Source organism: Eucalyptus grandis, chromosome 9, assembly GCF_016545825.1.
Source record: "Eucalyptus grandis isolate ANBG69807.140 chromosome 9, ASM1654582v1, whole genome shotgun sequence".
Lineage (NCBI taxonomy): Eukaryota > Viridiplantae > Streptophyta > Magnoliopsida > Myrtales > Myrtaceae > Eucalyptus > Eucalyptus grandis.
The window spans coordinates 8,425,536-8,446,190 of record NC_052620.1 but is presented as its reverse complement, the minus strand read 5'-3'; the positions used below and the strand labels follow the sequence as shown (position 1 = coordinate 8,446,190).

The window sequence follows — 20,655 nt, the reverse complement described above, 5'->3', positions numbered from 1 at the left end:
TTTAATAAGAAGCATGTAGAATTGGAAAGGAAGCCAATCACATTACCCTTATACCATGCTCAAAAAGTTTGATCCAATGTTTGATTTGCTCGTAGCGTGGCTAAGTAATCTTGATTTCAAATGTTCTTCAGTTCCAACCTCATAAGTATCGGACCTCTAGTTTAGATACACCACCAATCTTATGTTGAATGGTAGGGATCTTTTCACTGTCAAGCCCTCATGCCCCAAAAGTCCAGTCGACAATGACCTTTCTTAATTTAATTCACTTTATGATCGAACCTGGAGATTATCTTGTTGACGCCGAATCTTGATTTAAATATCCACCGACCAAAACAATTCATAATCCTAGATTATAATACGAAGAAGGCAGCATCAAATTGAAATCCAACTCGGACTTTGCTTTATGCCTTATCTAATATGGACCACTATATATCTTACAATTGGGTTGGGTTTCATACACAAACTCAAATTCAAGACATAATTTAACAGATATTACCTCAACATATAACTTCCCGAGAGAGCTGAAAACAACAAGAAATAGCTTTCCTAGCCCTTTTGACCCCAACACTTTGAAAAAGCTATTGCATAGATCATATGGATTGATATCATCTCAACAATTAATTAAGTGAGCCCATTTTTGAAGATAAATGATCAACGGTCGGGACAAATTTGGTCCGCATGGTTTTTGTTTTTTCCCCCATACTTCTATTCACATGCTTTGCGAGGCAATTTCGTCGCCATGCTAGCAGACTTCACTTTCACTATAAGATGAAAAAGATTTGGGAATAGAAAAAGGAAGAAGATTAGTCGAAGCACATGAAATTTACGGGAGGGTAGGCAAATTAGGTTGACGCCTGGGCGGCGGAGACAAGGAGTTTTTAATAAATCATTGTTGTATGATAATTTAAATTTTGAAGGGAACAACAACCGTGAACTCTAGGAATCTTCACTATAGGCATGGAATCTATAACGAGAGCTGTTTGGAAGCTTGCTGAGCCGGACCTTGAATCGGAATTAGTTTTCGGATTGATGGTGTTGGTTTTACACTCCCAATCACGTCTAAGCAGGGCCTTACACGGGAACTAGAGGAGATGGATGGACCCATCCCAACATAGGATGTGAGCGTCGGAACCTTAACGAGAGAGCTGAGGAAAAGACTGAACCGATGGGGAGTGAACGAATTGTCTGATAGTATCCAATAAGCGACATTGCTAGAAAAGTACCATGTGATGAACGATCTTGAATGGAGGTGGAGATGGGGAGTGAAATGCCAACTGAAAACGAAAACTAACTACGGCACGAACTGCAAAAGTGTCAATGGGTGAGCGCCAAGTTAGGAAAACCTAGCTTTGGTAGCAAGTTAGAAAACATGAGAAATAGGCGAAGGTGTAAACTCCGTGTATTCTATACGGAAAAGTTACAGGAAGATCAACATGTAAGAATATGTAAATGAAAACACTAAATGAAGTTAGATCATGATTGGACTGAATACATGATGATGAGAAAATAATCTCATGCGATTCATGGGAAAATTGTCCCAAAAATCTTAAATTTGTGCGATTCATGAGAAAATAATCTTGTGAACTGTAGTATCATTTTAGAGAATCCATGTCATGCTTTCAAAATCTTTATTTTCTTCATCGATGTACACAAGTTATCTTGCCATTTTTATTTTTGTGGTTTCATTTAATATAAAATAGTGATAAAAGACTACCTACCCATGCATGGCTGCGTTGGTGGGGCATTCCCCATTGAACCAAGAGGTCAGGAGTTCGACCCCCAAGTATGCTCCATGATTTAAGTGGGGGGTCCAACGGTAGGTTGCTGGGCCAGTCTCTCCCGAGATATAGTTGGTGTTGTGCTCCCATAAGGTGCAAAAAAAAAATTATAGTAATAAAAGACTTATACACATGAATATGAAACCCGTCGCAAAAATATCTGAAAAAAAAATAAATGTTTTGGGGGAAACTCAGGTGGAAGAGATGTCTTTTTTTTGACTTTAAGAAGAGGAAAATCTTATCTACTGGGTCAGTGTGCATTTCAATTGAAATTAGGAATTTCGTGCACAAATAGAAGCAGTCCTTAACTACTTACATATTTATCAAATCATATATATATATAAAAATATATATATTACCATTAGGTATTGCAATATATAAAAAGAATAAAGGAGGGTTTCAAATGCAAGATCCAAGGACATATTTATTTGTGCACCGGTATCAAAGTACTCTAAGGTTTGGGGTTTTAACAAGTCTTGTGATAATAATCAACCATTTATTTCCAAATGTGTTAATTAATTTTTTTTTGTTCATTCTAGTTATTGACATGTGAAATGGGTGAAAAAAATTAGAGTAAAATCAAAGCATTGGTGACATCTCCCTCCCACTCTCATTTTTCTAAAAGATAAAATAGGATTCGATACAATACAATAAGTAAAGGCGGACTAAAGAAAGGAGGAAAAAATAAATAAAAAAATTAGCTTTTTTTTTTTAGTTGAAAATACGTTTGCTATTAATTTACTTAGCCAAGTTTGGAGGAAATACATCAAAAGCATCAATGCATAACAAATCAAATAGGCCGGGTGGGGGATTAGCTATCCAAAACTAGGAAGACAATTAAATCTTTGGGCTTTTGCAAGCCAATATGTTGTCCTATTAGACTCCCTGTTGCAATGGGCCAAAGAAAGCCTAGAAAACTCCTTTAGCTTGGCCTTGATCCGGTTCATGATGCCCTGAATTTGCCAGCTTATTTCGATTGTCTCCATAACGCTTTGCACGAGGGATAGGCAGTCAAAATGTACTTGCATCTTCAACTTTGATCTAGAAGACAGAAACTCTAGGGTTTCAAGAAGCGCCATGGCCTCTGCCTGTTCTATAGTAGAAGCCGCAACCAGTTTGGAGAAGCCATCCACAATTCGCCCCTTGGAGTCTCAACAAAGGTAGGTGATGGATCCCCTGTTCTCCTTCGAAGCAACAGCATCTTTTTCGTGGAATCCCCTGTTGGCCTCTACCTATTCTGCAGAAGAAATCGCAACCAGCTTGGAGGAGTGATCATCAATACGTGCCTTGGATTGTCGACAGAGGCCGGTGTTGGCGATGGATCTTCTGTTCTCCTCCAAAGTTGCAGCAGCTTGTTCGTGCGATCCCCTATTGTTGTTGCTTCTTCGTCTGTTCCCCTGTTCTCGTTAGAATCTGCAGCCACTCCTTCATTTCGGATAAAAGAAGCATCAATGTTAACTTGGAGCACATCTGGGGTCGGGGGTTGCCATCGGTAAGTCTAAGCTCCGCTTGCCTTCTTTTCCTTTGGCTTGCGGTTCCACGTGAGAAAGTTGTCGTGTAAAGCTAAAGCTTTGAACAGTGTTTGTTGCGGATGCAGGGGACGTTGTCCGAAAATGAAGTGGTTCCTGTCTTTCCATATGCACCACAAGGTTGTTGTGGTAAGGTCGAACTTCAGATCTCCTTGTGGGTCTTCTTTTAACCCGCACAGCCAGTCATCAAATCTTGTTAACCCAATTCTTGATATTTTAATTTGCAGGGAGGTATCGCGCCATATTCAAGTTGTCCATGGGCAAAGTAGGAGGGTATGTTCGATGGTTTCGGCTTCCTGTTTGCATATGGGACATAATGGGGTACGTATTATTTTTCTCCTGTGTAGATTTTCCAAAGTAGGCATCACATTTTGACATTCATTCCAAAGAAATAGTTTAACTTTGGGTAGAGTTCGAGAGTGCCAAATATATTTCCAAACTTGAGGTGTCATTTGGTAAGATGAAGATGTTTGTTGTTGTATGTGTGCTGGTTGATCCGTCTCTAATGGTGAAATAATTGCCTTTAACTTTGTAGGATCTTGATTTGTTATCCATCCAAACCAATTTGTCTTCTGTAGTTGGTAATCCAATAGGGGTTTCTAGGATCTCCTTTACTCTTTGATCATCAAACGGCGATCTTACCATTGGTTCATCCTATATCCCAATTTCTGGTTCTATAAATTTAGCCACATGAACTGGCTCATTTCTTGTTGCCGGGCTGCCAACTTTTCAACCATTTGTCTTCTCGAATCAAGATTTTCTTTCCATTTCCCACTGAATACATAATAAATGGTGCTATGGAGTCTCTTCCAAGGATAATACTTTGCCATCCCCACGAAGGTCGGGAACCTTTTCCAGCTTTCCAAAAATCACCTTACGGGTAATAGAGACCCTTCATCACTTGGCTTAGTAGAGACTGTGATTGTTGTGAAAGGTGCCAAGCTTGCTTCCCTAACATGGCTGTATTGAAGGTAATTAAATCTTTGAAGCCGAGACCCCCGTCATCCTTCCTAAGTTTTAGAGTTTCCCAATTTTTCCAATGAACCCCAGCAGATTTGTTACTATTTCTCCACCAAAAATTTGCAATTTTCTTCTCAATAGATTTGCAAATTGAAACAGGGATTTTGAAAATGGACATTGCATATTAAGGAATGGCCTTATTACCACTTTGATCAAAATTTCCTTCCCTGCTTTTGACAACAAATTATCATTCAAGCTTTCCAACTTCATATTAACTCGAGCTAGAATCCAAGCGAACATATCTTTCTTGGAAGCGCCCCAATCCGAAGGAATTCCCAAATACTTCCCTATTTTTTCTATCTCTAGAACTCTCAATTTTGAAGCCATATTTCTTCTCAAGTTCACTGTATAGCTTTTACTAAAATAAATGCCTGACTTATTGAGATTAATAGCCCGGCTTTATGCAAAACAATATTGATGTAAAATGGCCACCAGATTTTGGCATTCTAATATGGCTCCATGGAGAAAGAAATTGAGTCATCTGTAAATAGTAAGTGTGATAGAATAGGACAACTTCTATTTAGCTTAATTCCTATGAGTGTACCATCAGCTACAGCTTGTTTGACCAGGTTCGAGAGGGTGGTTGCCACTAAAATGAAGAGATAAGGAGATAATGGGTCACATTGTCAAATTCCTTTGGTTGGCTTAAATGCAGGTAGAAGTTCCCCCTTTGAAATTTACACTAAATGAAACCATCGAAACACATTGCATCACCCATTGTACCCACTTATCACGGAATCCCATCTTGAGTAAGCATGCTCGAAGAAAATCCCATTCAATTCGATCATATGCTTTCTGCATATCCAGCTTCAAAATAGCTTGGAATTTATTTTTCCTTTCCCAAGTTCGCATTCTATGGAGTACTTCCTGCACAATCAAGATATTGTCTTGAATTTCTCTACCCCCTGATATTGCTAGTATGAGTACCTAGAGGGGGGTGAATAGGTATATAAAAGATTTTTCTTCAGTAATTGCACAATACTAGACAGTTGATAGATTTGAGACAAACGATAATCAAAGTAAGACTGAGAGAAGAGAAAATTGAACACGCGGTTTATAGTGGTTCAGCTTATATCAAGCCTACGTCCACTCTTCTTCACTGACAGCCTATTGGCTGGATTCCACTATGAACAAAAGAGAAGTTACAGCACAGCTTTGCCTTGATTCCACAAAGTGTAGATGTTCTACCACACCTCCTCAAGATTTCTCACAAATATAGACTCTCTTTTGTATACAAGTATTCGCTCAAAGGAATTGTCTAAACAAAAAGGAGCTTCAGACTTTGGAATTCTTCTATCGCGCAGACCTTGAACAACTAAGACCATCTTCCTTATATACTCATTTATGCCATCATACCCGTTGGCATTTACCAAAGGAATTCCTCCAATCTACCCATTGGACGGAATCAATTAGGAAGATTGTTCGAGCTATTAAAGGAACGTGTCGATAGCCCATCAATCCTATTCGCCCATACAATCAGGATCTTGGTTTCCATAAGTAGAACCTTCCAATAATATTTAGACAATCACCGGATCTTCAATTATCGAGTCAATCTTCGATCAATCAAAGGACTCCGTTATGTCTTTTCCAGCCACGAGATCTTCTCCGGTTGATAAGGTTAAATCCTTAACGAAACATCCAGATTCTGGATAACCTTTCTTCAACGGATTAGAGACTGTCAATGAGGATAGACTTTGAGTCTTGAGTCTCGGCTGTCCGAGGTCTTCAGACTTTAAATAACAGAGTCTGCAAGCCTTCAAACTAGACTGATAGAAACGTTTTGTCAACTTCAAAACACTTCAAGAAGATTTCTCCAACACCCCCCACAAAAGCACTTTGTTCTTCAGCAATAAGACTTGATAGCAAGGGTTTAAGTCTATTGGTTAATACTTTGGATATGATTTTGTACACAAAATTGCAGAGGCTGATTGGGCGGAATTGTTCAAGCTTTTCAGGGTTGGGATTTTGGGAATTAGGGTGATTTGGGTTCTATTCATGGCTGGATTTAGGTAACCGGTTTCAAAAAAATTCTGTACTTCCCTAAAAACATCCTGGCCTATAGCTAGCCAATGATTCCTAAACAAGAGTCCATTAAGCCCATTCGGTCTTGAGACTTTAATAGCGCTTAATTGGGGCATGGCAGCCGTAATCTCCTCCAAAATAACAAATTTAACTAGCTGTTGGTTCATCATTTCATCAACATAAGTTGGAATTTGGTGTGGAAGAGGCTGAAAGTTTCGAGACCCCATAGACTCATACAAATTTTTAAAATATGTCTCCGTCATTTGCTTCAAAAGTTGTTCCTCTCTGACCCAATCATCTTCAACATTCTTTAGCATAGTTATTCTATTTTTGGATCTTCTCTGAATAGCTATAGTGTGGAAGAATTTAGTGTTTCTATCGCCCCATTTCAACCAATTAATTCTAGACTGCATTCCCCAATACATCTCCTCTTGCCGCCACAAGTATTCAATCTCTTGAGATATCTTCTTTGCTTCCACAAATTCCTGAGAAGGTTCCGTGACATTCATCAACCTTTGAAGCTCACTCTTCAACCACTCGATCTTTCTATTAGCATTGCAAAATCTGTTCTTACTCCACATTATCAGCTTTTATACCACTATATGTAGTTTATCCACCATATTTAGCCTTTAGAATTTGGTTTCAGCCCAAGTTTTCTTGACTAACTGCACACACTCCTCATCCCCTGACCAGAAAGCTTCGTATATGAATACCCTTTTTATCCGTTCCTTTCATTGGTAAAGTGATATTATAAGAGGCTGTGATATGAGCCAATGGCTGGTAATGCTATGCATTCAACGGTTGGATACTCAAGTCTCCAATCCAAATTACATAAAGCTCTATCAAGGCGCTTCTTAACCAAGTGTTCTCCTACTCTATTATTTGTCCAGGTAAACACACACCCTTTGCATTCCAAATCTATTAAAAAACATTGGTGCAAAAAGTCTCTAAAAGCTGTAAGCCGGTAATTTTCTACTCTTTTTTTACCCATTTTTTTCCCAATGATATAGAATTTCATTAAAATCCCCCATGCAAAGCCAAGGTAGATGATAATTTACACTCGCTTTATATATAGCCTCCCATAACAATACTCGTTCATGGAATTCAGTGGGAGCATGTAGAAATGTGATATGCATTCTTTGTTTGGTTTCTTTGACATGACATTGGACATTAATAAAACTATCCGAGAAAGACTCAATCGATATTAATACTTGGTCATCCCAAAAAATGGCTAAACCCCCTGCAATACTAGCTAGATCCACTAAGAAACAATTCTAAAATTTTAGCCTCCTCCTTAATCGTTGCACCTTATGCTCTTGATTTTTAGTTTCCATTAAAAGATGATGATGGGCCTTTCCTGAGTCACAAGGACTCGCAAAGCTTGAATTGTCAAGGGTGTGCCCAACCCCTGACAAATCCAGCTTAAAATCTTCATGGATGATCCGGTGGTTTATTAGGGCTAGCCACCAAAGCCCAATGATTTTACTTCTCCGCCACCTTAATAGGGGTCTCCACCAGTTGTATGTTATCAAAAGCTGGAGCCTTTGAAGTTTGAGCTCCATACATGCAAAATCTCTTGCCTTTTTTAGTGCTGGATGTCTTAATGCTTTTGGATTTATGCCTAATCAGTCCCTTTTCCCCTACTGTGTTTTCAGTCATGTCCACTTTCGCTACCTTAAGATGTTCCTCATATAGCACCATAACAGACTCTTCATCTAAATAGCAACTCCCTCTTTTTTGAGGGCCTTTCTCTTCCATAATTACTATTGCTAGAGGAGAAGTAATAAGGTCGTTCTCCTAGTGGATTGGATTTTTTGCATTGTTCTGCTCAGAAATGGAGAGAATTTTGTTCATATTTTGATGCTGCAGCAACTTTTCTTTTGCAAGAACTGAGGAGGTAGGGATCTCTGGCACACACTCATCATCTTCGTTTATGATCTCCTGCTTCCCATAGAAGATTTTTCCATAAGGACTGAGTTCCCGCACCTCTACTCTTAGCCATTGTCCAAATCTTCCTGGTAAGTCCTCAGCAAGCCCAAAAGTTTCATACGGTATTTCTTTACAAGCTGTGGCATAATGCCCTATTCGACCACATGAATAGCAATAGTGTGGGAGCCTCTCATATTTAAACTCTATTCACAACTTTTTGCTCTCTAAATTAACAATGACCCCAGTCTTAAGAGGGTTCTCCAGATTCAGCTTTACTCTTGCCTTTCTAGTCTTGTACCTACCGTTCCCTTTTGCCTCTAATTTCACCTCCATTACCTCTCCAAGTTTTGATGCAATATCTCTGACCACTTCATTAGTAACTCTCCCAAAAAGAAGGCCGCAAAAATGCACCCAGAAGACACAATGGCTAAAGTCATAACATATGCCTGGGGTGTCTAATACTCTAGAACTAGTAGGTTATTAGCAAAGACCAAGGCCCAGAATCTAATACTCTTTGTTTTTCAGTTTCAAATTGGAAAGAGAAATAGCCTGGCTCTAGCAAAGAACAAGTAAAGTTTTCAATTCTCCAAGCTCTTTTCATAGTATTCACAAAGGCTAAGAAATTAACATTTGGTTTAGAGTAAAGCTTCCCAAACATAGTTTTGCGACACTCTACCATTTTTTCTTAAAAAGTATCACCTTTAACATCAACTACATCTTCTGTAGACAATAGCTCACCCAAACTCTAACAAAGTGCCGCCAAACGCCTATCTTCATCATATTGACCTGCCATTTCAATCTATTTGGATGGGGCCCTGAAGAACTGGAATGAGCCACGCCAATGTAGAAACGGAGATGATAGTGATCTGGGATTTTCTTCGCATAAACTAGCCTAAGAGATTTGGAACCAGCTAAGAAAGAAATTCATGCCCATAACGATTGAAGGGAGCTCTGGATCCATGGGAGGGTGGATGATGGTGTCAAAAGGAAATGGAGAGGAGATGACAATCACAACGGATGAGAGGTTAGGGTTTCTCCCTTTCCGCCGGAACAAAATTACAAATCTAGAAGAAAAAAACAGTGATCCTAGTGAAAATTGAAATCAGAAATCTAGGGATTTGTGGAAGTTGAACAGAGCTCGGCAAATCTTTGCTCGTTCTTGGGACACCCAAAAACAGGACAATCGGAGGATGCAACACCAAAACCCATCAGCATTTGCAAACATTCGGCCATGGGGTGTCATCTAGAGGAGAAAACGAGGAGTGGGTAGATCTAATCAGGTGGAGAGTGCCTAAAAAACGTGTTTGGGGCAAATCATACAAGACCATTTTAATGAAAAACTACACGTGACTCCAGTTTGATGCTCCACCTTTTTTTTATTATTTATTTCTTTTTTTCTCTTCATTTTTTGTGGAAAGTGCGGGAGACGACCGGATAACATCACTTGAAAGCAGCGACAAGTCAGGCCGCGACAAAGTCTTATTTTTATCAAGTCATATGTAGTTTTATATTCTTTCCCAATTCTTTCCCTAGAGAACGTTAGGAAATTCAACCTCCCGGCGGTACAAATACACCTCTTCCATAGAGGTAGGTAGTAACCTAACCTTTAGGGCGAGCATGATAAAATTTCTACTTTTCTATTTCTCTGTTTCTATGTTCCTCGAAACATGTTTGAAACAAAAATCCGTTTAGTAACGTAATTTAATTTTTCTATTTCTGGAATAGATTTCTATTCCAGAAATAGATTTGAAGAATAAATTAGAAGCTAAAATTTTTAATTTCTCAATTTCTGGCTAGAAATCAATTTCTACCTCTCTATCTCTGGAACATAAATGAGAAATAAAAAAATTTCTCATTGTTCGTCAACCGGTCCTTCATATGTTGCCGCCAACCACCGTCCGCTAGTCGATAGCCGCTCACTAGTGCCTACCATCGCCGCTACCGATCGCCACCAGTCGCCGCCACCCGTCGCCGCCACCGCCTGTCGCCGCTATCACCGATCATTGGCCGCCAACCGCCGCCGCCGCAACCGCCGCCGTCCATCACCACTATCCGTTGGTTTGCCGTCATCCGAAATGAAGAAATTTTGTGTCGTTATCAAACGAGTTTCTATTTTTAGAGTAGAAATTTTGTATCGTTATCAAACGGTTATTTTTTCTTAGAAACTATTTCTGGAACATAATGGTTGTCATGCACGCCCTTAATGTCCTTGTATGATAAAATTTGTATTTCTCTATTCCATGGAATAGGTTTGGAACAGAAATCCATTTGATAACGCAATTTGATTTTTCTATTTCTGGAACAGATTTCTATTTCATAAATAGATTTGAAGAAAAAAATCAAAAGCTAAAATTTTTAACTTCTAAATTTCTGAAATAGAGATTTTTCAATCAATTTCTTGCTAGAAATCAATTTCTATTCTAGAAATTTTTTATGCGCACCCTAAGACTTTGTTCTCAAGGCGTTCAAAGTTATCATGCATTTTATTCTATATTGACATATTGTCTTGGAATAATCGTCGAATTCGCATGGGCTCTGGTCAAATCTCATGAAGCAGAAATCCGCGTTGAATAGTAGTACATTCAATACATATGACTAGAATGATATAACATATAGTAATATGATATAATCATGTTGAATTTTAGCAAGGCAATCAAAAAAGAACACAAGGATTACGAGGTTTAGCAAGTGCCTACGTCCTCGGACAAAACTCTCGACTCTCTTATTTTTGTCATAACATTCTTCTGCAATTTGTACATTGCTAAACCTCGTAATCCTAGGAACAATAGAGTCCATAGATATTTATTTTTTAGATTGGAATTGACGAACAACCAAAAACAATACTACTATTTAGTAGTATTGAATAGAAATTGAAATGGGGCGTGGCCAAGTGGTAAGGCAACGGGTTTTGGTTAGGCTATTCGGAGGTTCGAATCCTTCCGTCGAATACATAAATTCAGAGATCGAAAAGAACGCCCTTATTATAGAGAGAAAGGGAAATTTCAAAAATAGGAAATCGAATAGTTTGATAGTTTTCCTAGTAATCTTCTCCTTTGAGAATAATCCAAAATGGAAAGTGTTCAATTGGAACATGAAAACGTAACTGAATTGGTCCTAGTTACTCTTTGGGACAGAGTGGAAGAAGGGAGGAGATTCTCGAACGATGAAAAGGACCCAATGACTTCGAAAGAATTGAACGTGGAGCCATATGAGGTGAAAATCTCATGTACGATTCTGTAGAGTGGCAGTAAGGGTGACTTATCTGTCAACTTAAAAACCAAACTCTGCCTTATGTAAAGTTTGCTAGAGTACGATTAACCTCTGGATTTGAAATCACTGTTTATATACTTGGTATTGGCCATAATTCACAAGAACATTCGTCATTCCTTGAATAGGAGAGCAAATCTCCTATAATAAGGGAAATTTCCCTCTGGTATTGGTCATCACAACGAAAAAAGATTTCAAAAATAAGAAAACTATCAATACAGAGATTTGCCCACAATCTTTCCTTTCCTTGAATAGGAGGGCAAATCTCGCCAATATGCCAATAAATCAACTAGTGTGTCTTTGGACATTATAGATACCAACGAAGAGCATCTCTATCTTATCAACGAAGTACCTAAGACCGTGGCATATTCTAATACCGACTTCTTATGCTTCTTCTTACATCCTCGTTGTTTTGGTCGATAGTTGCTGCACAAACTACATCCGTTTGATCGATTTCCTACACGTGGTGTGCCGTGTGAGTGGTTTTGATTCCTGTATGAGTTAAAGATGAGTTGGTTAGTCACACGGTTGCTATGTGTTTTCGCGGCGATGGTGTCGGCGGAGGCTGGAGTCCGGCGCTACAAGTGGGATGTGAAGTACGAGTTCAAGTTCCCGGATTGCTACAGGAAGCTGGCCATCACCATCAACGGAAAGACCCCGGGCCCAACCATTCTAGCACGACGGGGAGACCCCATCATCGTGGAAGTTACCAATGGGTTGGCGACAGAGAATCTTGCAATCCATTGGCACGGAATCCGACAGGTATATAGCTATGGCGTCTAAACTATATCGATACTATGTTATGAAAGTGTCGATCGGGTGTCTGATAAAGATTACAATAAAAAGTTTATAGAGACAATGATTTTGGGTGGGATTGAAAGTGCAGATCGGAAGTCCGTGGAGCGATGGAACAGAGGGTGTGACTCAGTGCCCCATTTTGCCTGGAGACACCTTTATCTATCGTTTTGTCGTCGATCGAGTGAGTCCTTATATACAATGCAAATATTATCTTTCACCTATGTTCATGTCACCTCTACTTAATCAAAAGTTCATGTGAATTTCATGTGGACCACAGCTCATCCGATAATTCGTGGGAATTGGTCTTATATATGCCGGGTGTAGCCTGATACTTTCATCACTCAAATTTACCAAACGGCACTTGTTCATACATAGATCCGAGAGAGATGATCAAACTTTCATCTTGCAAGGCCAGTTTAGATGACATTTTAATTTTGCCCTATGTAGCCCGGAACATACTTGTACCACGCCCACTACGGGATGCAAAGAGAGGCTGGACTGTACGGGTCGATCCGGGTTTTGCTGCCGGGTGGCGTGGCCGAGCCGTTCACTTACGACAACGACAAGAGCATCATCCTCAACGACTGGTACCACGCCAGCACTTATGAACAAGCTGCTGGTTTATCCTCCATTCCCTTCGTTTGGGTTGGGGAACCTCAGGTAATAAACTTTATTTGATTTCCTCAACTATGGAAAAACAACACCATTTTCACTCATTTGTAATCTTTTTTTATTTTTTTTATTTTTTAACTCATTCTTTTTGCTTGAATTACAGTCGCTATTAATTCAAGGGAAGGGAAAGTTCAATTGCTCCAAATTGGCCACTCCAAGCTCAAATCCAACGGCTTGTAACACAACTAATCCTGAATGTTCGCCATATGTGCTGATAGTCATCCCAGGTAAAACGTACCGTCTCAGAATTTCAAGTATCACCGCTCTATCGGCTCTCAGCTTTCAAATTGAGGCAAGCTTTCATCACCTACAAATTATTCCTTTAGTTTCACCTTTTGTTTTTATTGCCTCCTTTAATATTCTCAAAGTCTCATAGATTAAAAATCTTCATTGTGGATTACAAGAGAAAGTTTTAAATTATGATGTGATGTTGTACACTAGAATCTCTATTGATAAATTATTCGGATATTAAATCACATCTTTCTCTAATAGGTCACACTTTTAGAGTAGTTGGTGATGATTCCACAAAATCTTATATGATATCAGGGCCAAAATATCTTAAGTTTAATTCTTGCCAGGCCCCTACTTACCTCCTCAATGAAATGCTTCTGAGCTTAGTATCAAGTAAAAACACCAGATTAACCGTGAAGTAGAATGATAGAATATTTAACTATTAAATCACTCTTTCTTCTAATTACTTAAACTTTTAGAGCAGTCGATGGTGGTCCAACAAAATTTCACATTCATAATGACCTTACACAATTTGGTTTCATTCAACTTAATAAGTTCAACTTTTGATTGGATTATTTGAAATTTTCAATAGACTAAAAGTTCACGGAACGGTGACAAAACGTTAAATTGACAATTTGGCATATGATATATATATATATATATATATATATATATTAGTCGGTCGCGCCGAATTGGTTGGAGTCAACGAGAGCGAGGGAGGCCAAGATACGAGGAGAAGTCGTAAACGGCAATCTTGATGTAGGTCAATTATTAAATGAGTTTCCACTTACCGAGCAAATAAGAATTTCCCCTCTTACCAAAAAAAGTCGAACAACGTTGTATGCACTTTACGTTCATACACATTTTTTTTATTTTGGGAGATATTATTTGATGTTCTTTTATATAAAACTAAAATTTAAAATGCTTCTTGGATAGAACGTTGCAAGACTAGTACGTTAATATTTACTACTTGGATTATGTGACGAATTTAACTTTATCTTGCAGGGTCACAACATGACTATAGTTGAAGCGGATGGGCACTATGTGGAGCCGATCGTGGTCCAAAATCTGTTCATCTACTCGGGCGAGACATACTCCGTCTTGATCAAAATTGACCAAGAACCCTCAAGAAATTACTGGATCACGACCAACATTGTGGCCCGGAACGCCACGGCCAAGACCCCTCCTGGTCTTGCCATCCTTAATTACAACCCGAACCACCCTAAGAGGGTGCCCCCCACAGATCCACCCGCTGGCCCGATCTGGAGTGACACCGCGCCACGACTGGCACAGGGCGTGGCGATCAAAGCCCGCCAAGGATACGTCCACACTCCACCGCCCAAATCGGACCGAGTGATTGTGCTCCTCAACACACAGAACACGATTGACGGTTATTACCGTTGGTCTATGAACAACGTGTCGTTCACATTCCCACATACACCATACTTGATCGCCCTCAAGGAGAATCTCCACCATGTGTTCGATCAACACCCACCGCCCGATCGGCTAGACGACTTCACGACTTATGACATCTACCGTGTTGCGAACAACACCAATGCCATCTCTAGCAACGCAATCTATAGACTAAAGTTCAACTCCACAGTGGACATCATCCTGCAAAATGCAAACACCATGACCGAAAACAACAGCGAGACGCACCCGTGGCACCTCCACGGCCACGATTTCTGGGTCCTCGGGTACGGGACAGGGAAATTTGACGCCGAAAATGACCCGAAAAAGTACAATTTGGCGAACCCGATCATGAAGAACACGGTCGTAGTTCACCCTTATGGGTGGACCGCCCTTCGATTGGTGGCAGATAATCCGGGCGTTTGGTTTTTCCATTGCCATATAGAGGCTCATCTTTATATGGGCATGGGCGTGGTGTTTGAAGAAGGTGTGGAGAAGGTCGGCAAGTTGCCTTCGGAGATCATGGGATGTGGTGAAACAAAAGCCTTCAAGAAACCATAAGTTAATCATTCATCCCTTATTTATGTACTAAGAGGATCCATTGGTTATACAAAAAATAAAATCTCTCAAATCGATAGGACATGTACAAGTACAACTTGTGATGTGGATACTAGCAATCTTAGACTTTGCTCGGCACGAAAGATTAGTGATGCAGGACAAGATTCTCAAGGCCCAAACCTTTTTTTATGAAAAAATAATCTTTGGATTTATGTAAGTTTTCTGAGGGGATATTCAGTAGGTTTGTTTATTGCTGTATGGTTGCTTCAATTCTACCTCTTTCAAATTGTTTGCCTCTTAGATACATAAGACTTCAAATTTTTTATTGGTGTTAAGGGTCCATTCGTTTCGCGGAAAATTGGCAATTTCCAGAAAATATTTTTCCAAAAGTTATTTTCCAGGAAAATGACTATATTTTTCGATGTTCAATTGAAACCTAAACTTTAAGTGTAAAATATTTTCCACCGTTCGTTAGCTAATTTAATTGTTTGGAAAAAATTATCAAAAAATTAAATTTTAATATTTTTAATTGACCCAAATAATTGTTTTATTTTTTATATTTTAAAAATAATGAATTTTTAATTATTTGTATTTTTAAAAATCAAAATTATTATTTATTATTTATTCTTTCTTTTTCTTTTTTCCTTTTTCCTTTCATTCCTCCTTCCTCCTTCCTCCGCCGTCGCATGTCGACGATGGCTGCCCGATGGCTAGCCAAGACCCGGTCACAAGATCCGGCGAGCTCGAGGCTCGACCAATCTCTCCCGAGCTCTCCAAAGAACCTCTGGCAAGCTCGGGCGAGGCCCGAGCCTCGCCTAGCTCGCCGGATCTGGCAAGGCCAGAGCTCCACCCCAAGCTAGTGAGGCTCGAACTTACCGAGCTCGGGCAAGCTCGGCTTCCCCAAATTGGCCTAGGCGAAGCCTCACCGGCCTTGGGCGAGGCTCGAGATGGCTCGCGGCCACAGCCGGTCGCCGGACACTGTCATGGCCGGCAACCGGGCAAGCTAAGGAAGAAAGACAAAAAGGAAAGAAAGAAAAGAAAAAAAAGAAAAGGAAAAAAAGAAAAAAGAAAGCATAAAAATAAAACAAAAATGTGTTGGTGAAAAGAAGCAAGGTGGAAGAACTTATGGAAAATGTTTTCCTCATCTTTAAAGGTTGTTTTTTTCAATGATGAAAAACATTTTCCTTGAGTAGTTTATTTTCTGTAAAACGAACACCAGAAAATCCAGAAACATTCTCCTGAAAGTCATGTTCCATAAAACGAATGGAACCTAATTTGACTTTGGTTACGCTTGTTGTCATTTTCTGACTTGATTCTAATTCCCATTTCTTTCCTTTTTTTTTCCTTGACCGAATTCTAAGAATGGTGCTATTTCCACCCCTTATATGACTAAATCCATCCAATCTTCACCAAAAAGGCAAAATTACCCTCTATCATTGAATTGCAATTTAAATTGGTGGTCCCAAATTTATTTACTGTGTTTTTTTAAAGTATTTTTATATCTATGTAAAATTTACTTACCATGATTAAGAATTTCATATATTTAGTTTTTTGTTTATTGAAGATTTTCCATATATATTAAAGGAGCTATGCTTTTTGATTGTTACATAGTACTTCCATAAATATTTATTTTTTCAAAAATAGAAATTTTCAAGAAATCTATTTCTTTTTTGCATAGTAGATCAAATTTATGGTTAAGTAGGTAAAATATTTTAACCCACAACATTGCACAAAGCAAGAAATTTGTTTTGAAATTGCTAGTGATATATCATTATTTTTGGATTGACAAAAATCAAAATCATCTATGAACTCTTAAACAAAAAATCTCTAGATACCTCATTGAACACAATATTTTTAGTGTATTCCCAAATAATCCTTTGAGTCTTACATACTCTATATAAAAGTATCTCACCAATATAGTAAAGAAAAAACTTAAATTCTTTGATATAGTGAGCATTTGAGATTTTGGGAACCAAAAATAGATAAGTTATTATAAGATGTGTATCCTTTTGTGACGAATTAGGCAATGTTATACTGGTGCGACGCATCTTCTTTGGCCACATACCTCTCGTCTAGTCAATCATACCGGTTGTTGCATCGGAATTCCTGGACAGCAGGCCTACCCCGCATTCTAAGAATTAGATGAGCTCAGGATTGTCTTTTATTCGGACACAAACACGTTGCAAATGCACTCATTATCATAAGTCAAGTTCAACCCTTGTGTCCATAATTTCTAGACTTTGTTGGTTCGCTAAGCAAGGATGCAAGAACTCGTGGTGTTGGTGTTGAAGATTTTGCTTGACAATGTTGCAGGAGGCCGGGCGTCGATTAAGAAGCCGCAATTGTGTCGGGCAGGGACCGAAAAACCTGCGGAAAGAAAAAACTTAATCGCCACAGGAGTGCAGGAGGGCGTCTGAGTTGCTGGGGCACTCCGGAATCTTGCTGGACACCCACCGGAGCTGCTAGGCAACAGTGAAGTGTGGCAGCATTGCAAGAAGCTGGTGGTGCCGCTTTTTTTTTTTTTTGGGTTGGGGGGGGCTTGCAGGAGCGTCGAGGTGGTCACTGAAAAGCTGGGAACTCCTTGGATTTGCCGAGAAGAGGCGGCTGTGGGTGCATGTTCAGCTTTCAAGAAAATTATCGTCGCTGCTGGTAAGAATGCTACCGAATGTGGGCAGCAGCGTTGGGAAGAACCTGCAGCGGCAGTACAGGTGTGAGGGCACGGAGAAGATTTGAGGAGTGGCGGTGTCTTTTGTCTTTTGTGAACTGATAAAAGTCTCCCGGGTGCAGAACCGGAACGTGTATTTCCAAAAAATAATCATTTGTATCATTTATTAATAATGAATAAATTAAAAATATTCTCATTATTCATAAAAATATTTAAATATAAATTACCATTAATAACGAAAAAAACTATTAACTAATTATTTCATACGACATGACTAATTATTTTTAAGAAAATATTTTACATATCATTTATTTTCCATCAAACAAAAGTAACCAAAAAATTGAATATATGCCTTGCGAAAAATTTTCCCAACATCCTTTTTCTAGTTTGCATGCTCAATGAAGCCTTGAGAATCATAAAATAATCCACCCTGCCATCAGTTCTCTTGACTTTCTTATTTGTATTCATTTTCTCTCTTTTTTGACATTTAAGGGATATACTAATCCACTTATATTGAAATATTTTCTCCCTCTTATTCCCCCGATTGTGAGAATGTATAAAAACCTCTCCTTCAATTATGCAACACTCTCACGTTCATCTAAGTAGTGGTGAATATGGTTTCATAATAGAACTAGCGGGATATGCAAGGTAGATTATAGGTTTCAAAAATAAATCGACCTATTCTAACGTGTAGGTTTAAGGTTTTAGGTGGAACCTGGACCTAGAACAAATCCTTGTATTTTCCTTGTTTCATATTTTCGCACAATCCTATAATCTAAAACCACTAGTCTGAACTTCCATCTTTAGTTATATCCAACTTTTACTTTGTTAATATTTTATATTCTTCATGTGTCAAAATATTATTTGAAGTGGATGATAACTCTATAAAAATAGGGTTATTTTACCTATTTTAGGCAGTAATTAATGCATTATCTGTGAGAAAATATTTGGATTTCCTTCTGATTATTTAAATTTTCCTTGTTTATGCAGAATAATGAGATATGAAGAGGATAAGGAAAAGAATGGTAATTATCAGGAATTCAAATAAAAGCAGCAGTGGAAGATGGATATCAAATCAGGAAATTCTTGATTTTGTTCCCTAATGTTATCTGCAAGCATTAAGAGATAGATATTTTAGATTTCTTATAAATAGGAAGAGAGAGCAGCTAGGTTTTTTTGGAGAGAGAGGGGGAGAGTTAGATCGTTTTCCATTGTTCTGAGAGTTTTTCAAGTATTTTGAAGAGAAGACAAAAGTGGTGACAGAATTTTTGTTCTTTGATTCAAGATGCTGGGTTTGATTTATATTTATATTTTTTCTTCTACTATGTTCTAATTTTCTTTTGTTAGAGCTACGATGTAGCCTAACCATGATGATGTGAATTTCATGATTTTTATGTTCTACAATTGATTTCATTCATGTGAGTTATATATTATTGCGTTTAATACTTTTGAGTGACTGGCCACCACTTGAATGATCTGATGTGCATGTTTGAGACTGAGAGGTGATAATATGCAATTGCTCATTATAATATATAACCATGAATTAAACGTGGATAGAAATATACTGCGTTATTTGTGTAGCTTTCGGTGATAAGGTAATCCAAAAGACTCATTCTAAACCGGGAATATTCATAGTTTTTAATGCACTCATGTTTATTTTAATTCACATAGAGATATAATGGATTAATAAGCTGAGTAGGTTTGCTATACCTAGAGATAGGATAGTAAATAGGTTAGGAAATTCCGCAATCACATGTTTGATATCGTTCTTGTATTCACAACAATCTGAAATTCATATCTAGTGGTTATGGTGAAATCGGATGCTCTAACATATTTATCTGATTGATTTTACTGCATTTAGTCTTCAAAGTCTTTAAGTTTCGTTTTTAATTTATTCTTAATTATATTTTGATATGTTAGATAAATTTTAGAATTAATCTATTTTAGTATTTAATTAGTTTATTAATCATCGATCTCCGTTGGACGATACTTTATCTCATCATTATATTACTTGTTCGATACGTGCACTTGCGTTTAGAATTTTACGAACAGTGGATCATAGCAAATGATGGTCAGTAGAGGTGGTGATTCACCGTAATCATTCAATTAATAATATAGGTTAAATACCTTAGAACTTGTAATAGGGTAGATTTTAGGTTTCAAAAATTAGAGAACTTGTTCTGATTGGTAGATTTGGAACTTGGACAAAACCTAAAACTGCTTGGTTAATTGCCTACTTCAAATATCTCAAAAATCTTTTTTTCTCTTTTCCTCTTGAAATCCTGGCCGAATCTACTCAATTCCTCTTTATTAAATTTTCCTTCTTTTCCTCAACAGTAAGAATCAAATTTTCTCTTTCTATATATTTGTTCTTTTTAAATAGCCATGTGACCAAAAGATTTTTATTATGTTGCTTCTCAAATTTGCCTCGGTATCCCTTACTTTGAATGTTAAAATATGTCTTGAGTTTGAGTCCAATTCGAAATTTCGAATATTCCGAATTGGATATGTTGTGGATGTTCGAAATCGAGCAAAAAGATCCGAAGATCAACTTCCCAAAATTCCAAATCTGTGTTGAAGAGTTTGGTCGCTAAAATAAGAAAGTCCAACTTTGACTAAGACTTGGATTTTGTTTAAAATATATAGAGATATGTTTTGGTTCAAGATAAGAAACGGAATCCTATGAGAAGTCGGCAATATATATAGACTTGTGGCTGTGGATGGAACAGGGTTGATCATGAAGAATTGGTCTTGAAGCGCCGTCTCGTCGTCGAGT

The 20,655-nt window shown here is 38.3% G+C and overlaps 1 protein-coding gene across 1 annotated transcript; it reads left to right on the top strand.

Moving 5' to 3' along the window:
* The first annotated feature begins 12,052 nt into the window (after positions 1–12,052).
* Positions 12,053–15,217, top strand: LOC104420220 (L-ascorbate oxidase). The gene is made up of 5 exons (XM_010032101.3): positions 12,053–12,307; positions 12,432–12,524; positions 12,791–13,003; positions 13,119–13,307; positions 14,252–15,217. Exons 1-5 carry the CDS (start codon positions 12,053–12,055, stop codon positions 15,215–15,217), a joined length of 1,716 nt encoding a protein of 571 aa, XP_010030403.1.
* Positions 15,218–20,655: the final 5,438 nt, after the last annotated feature.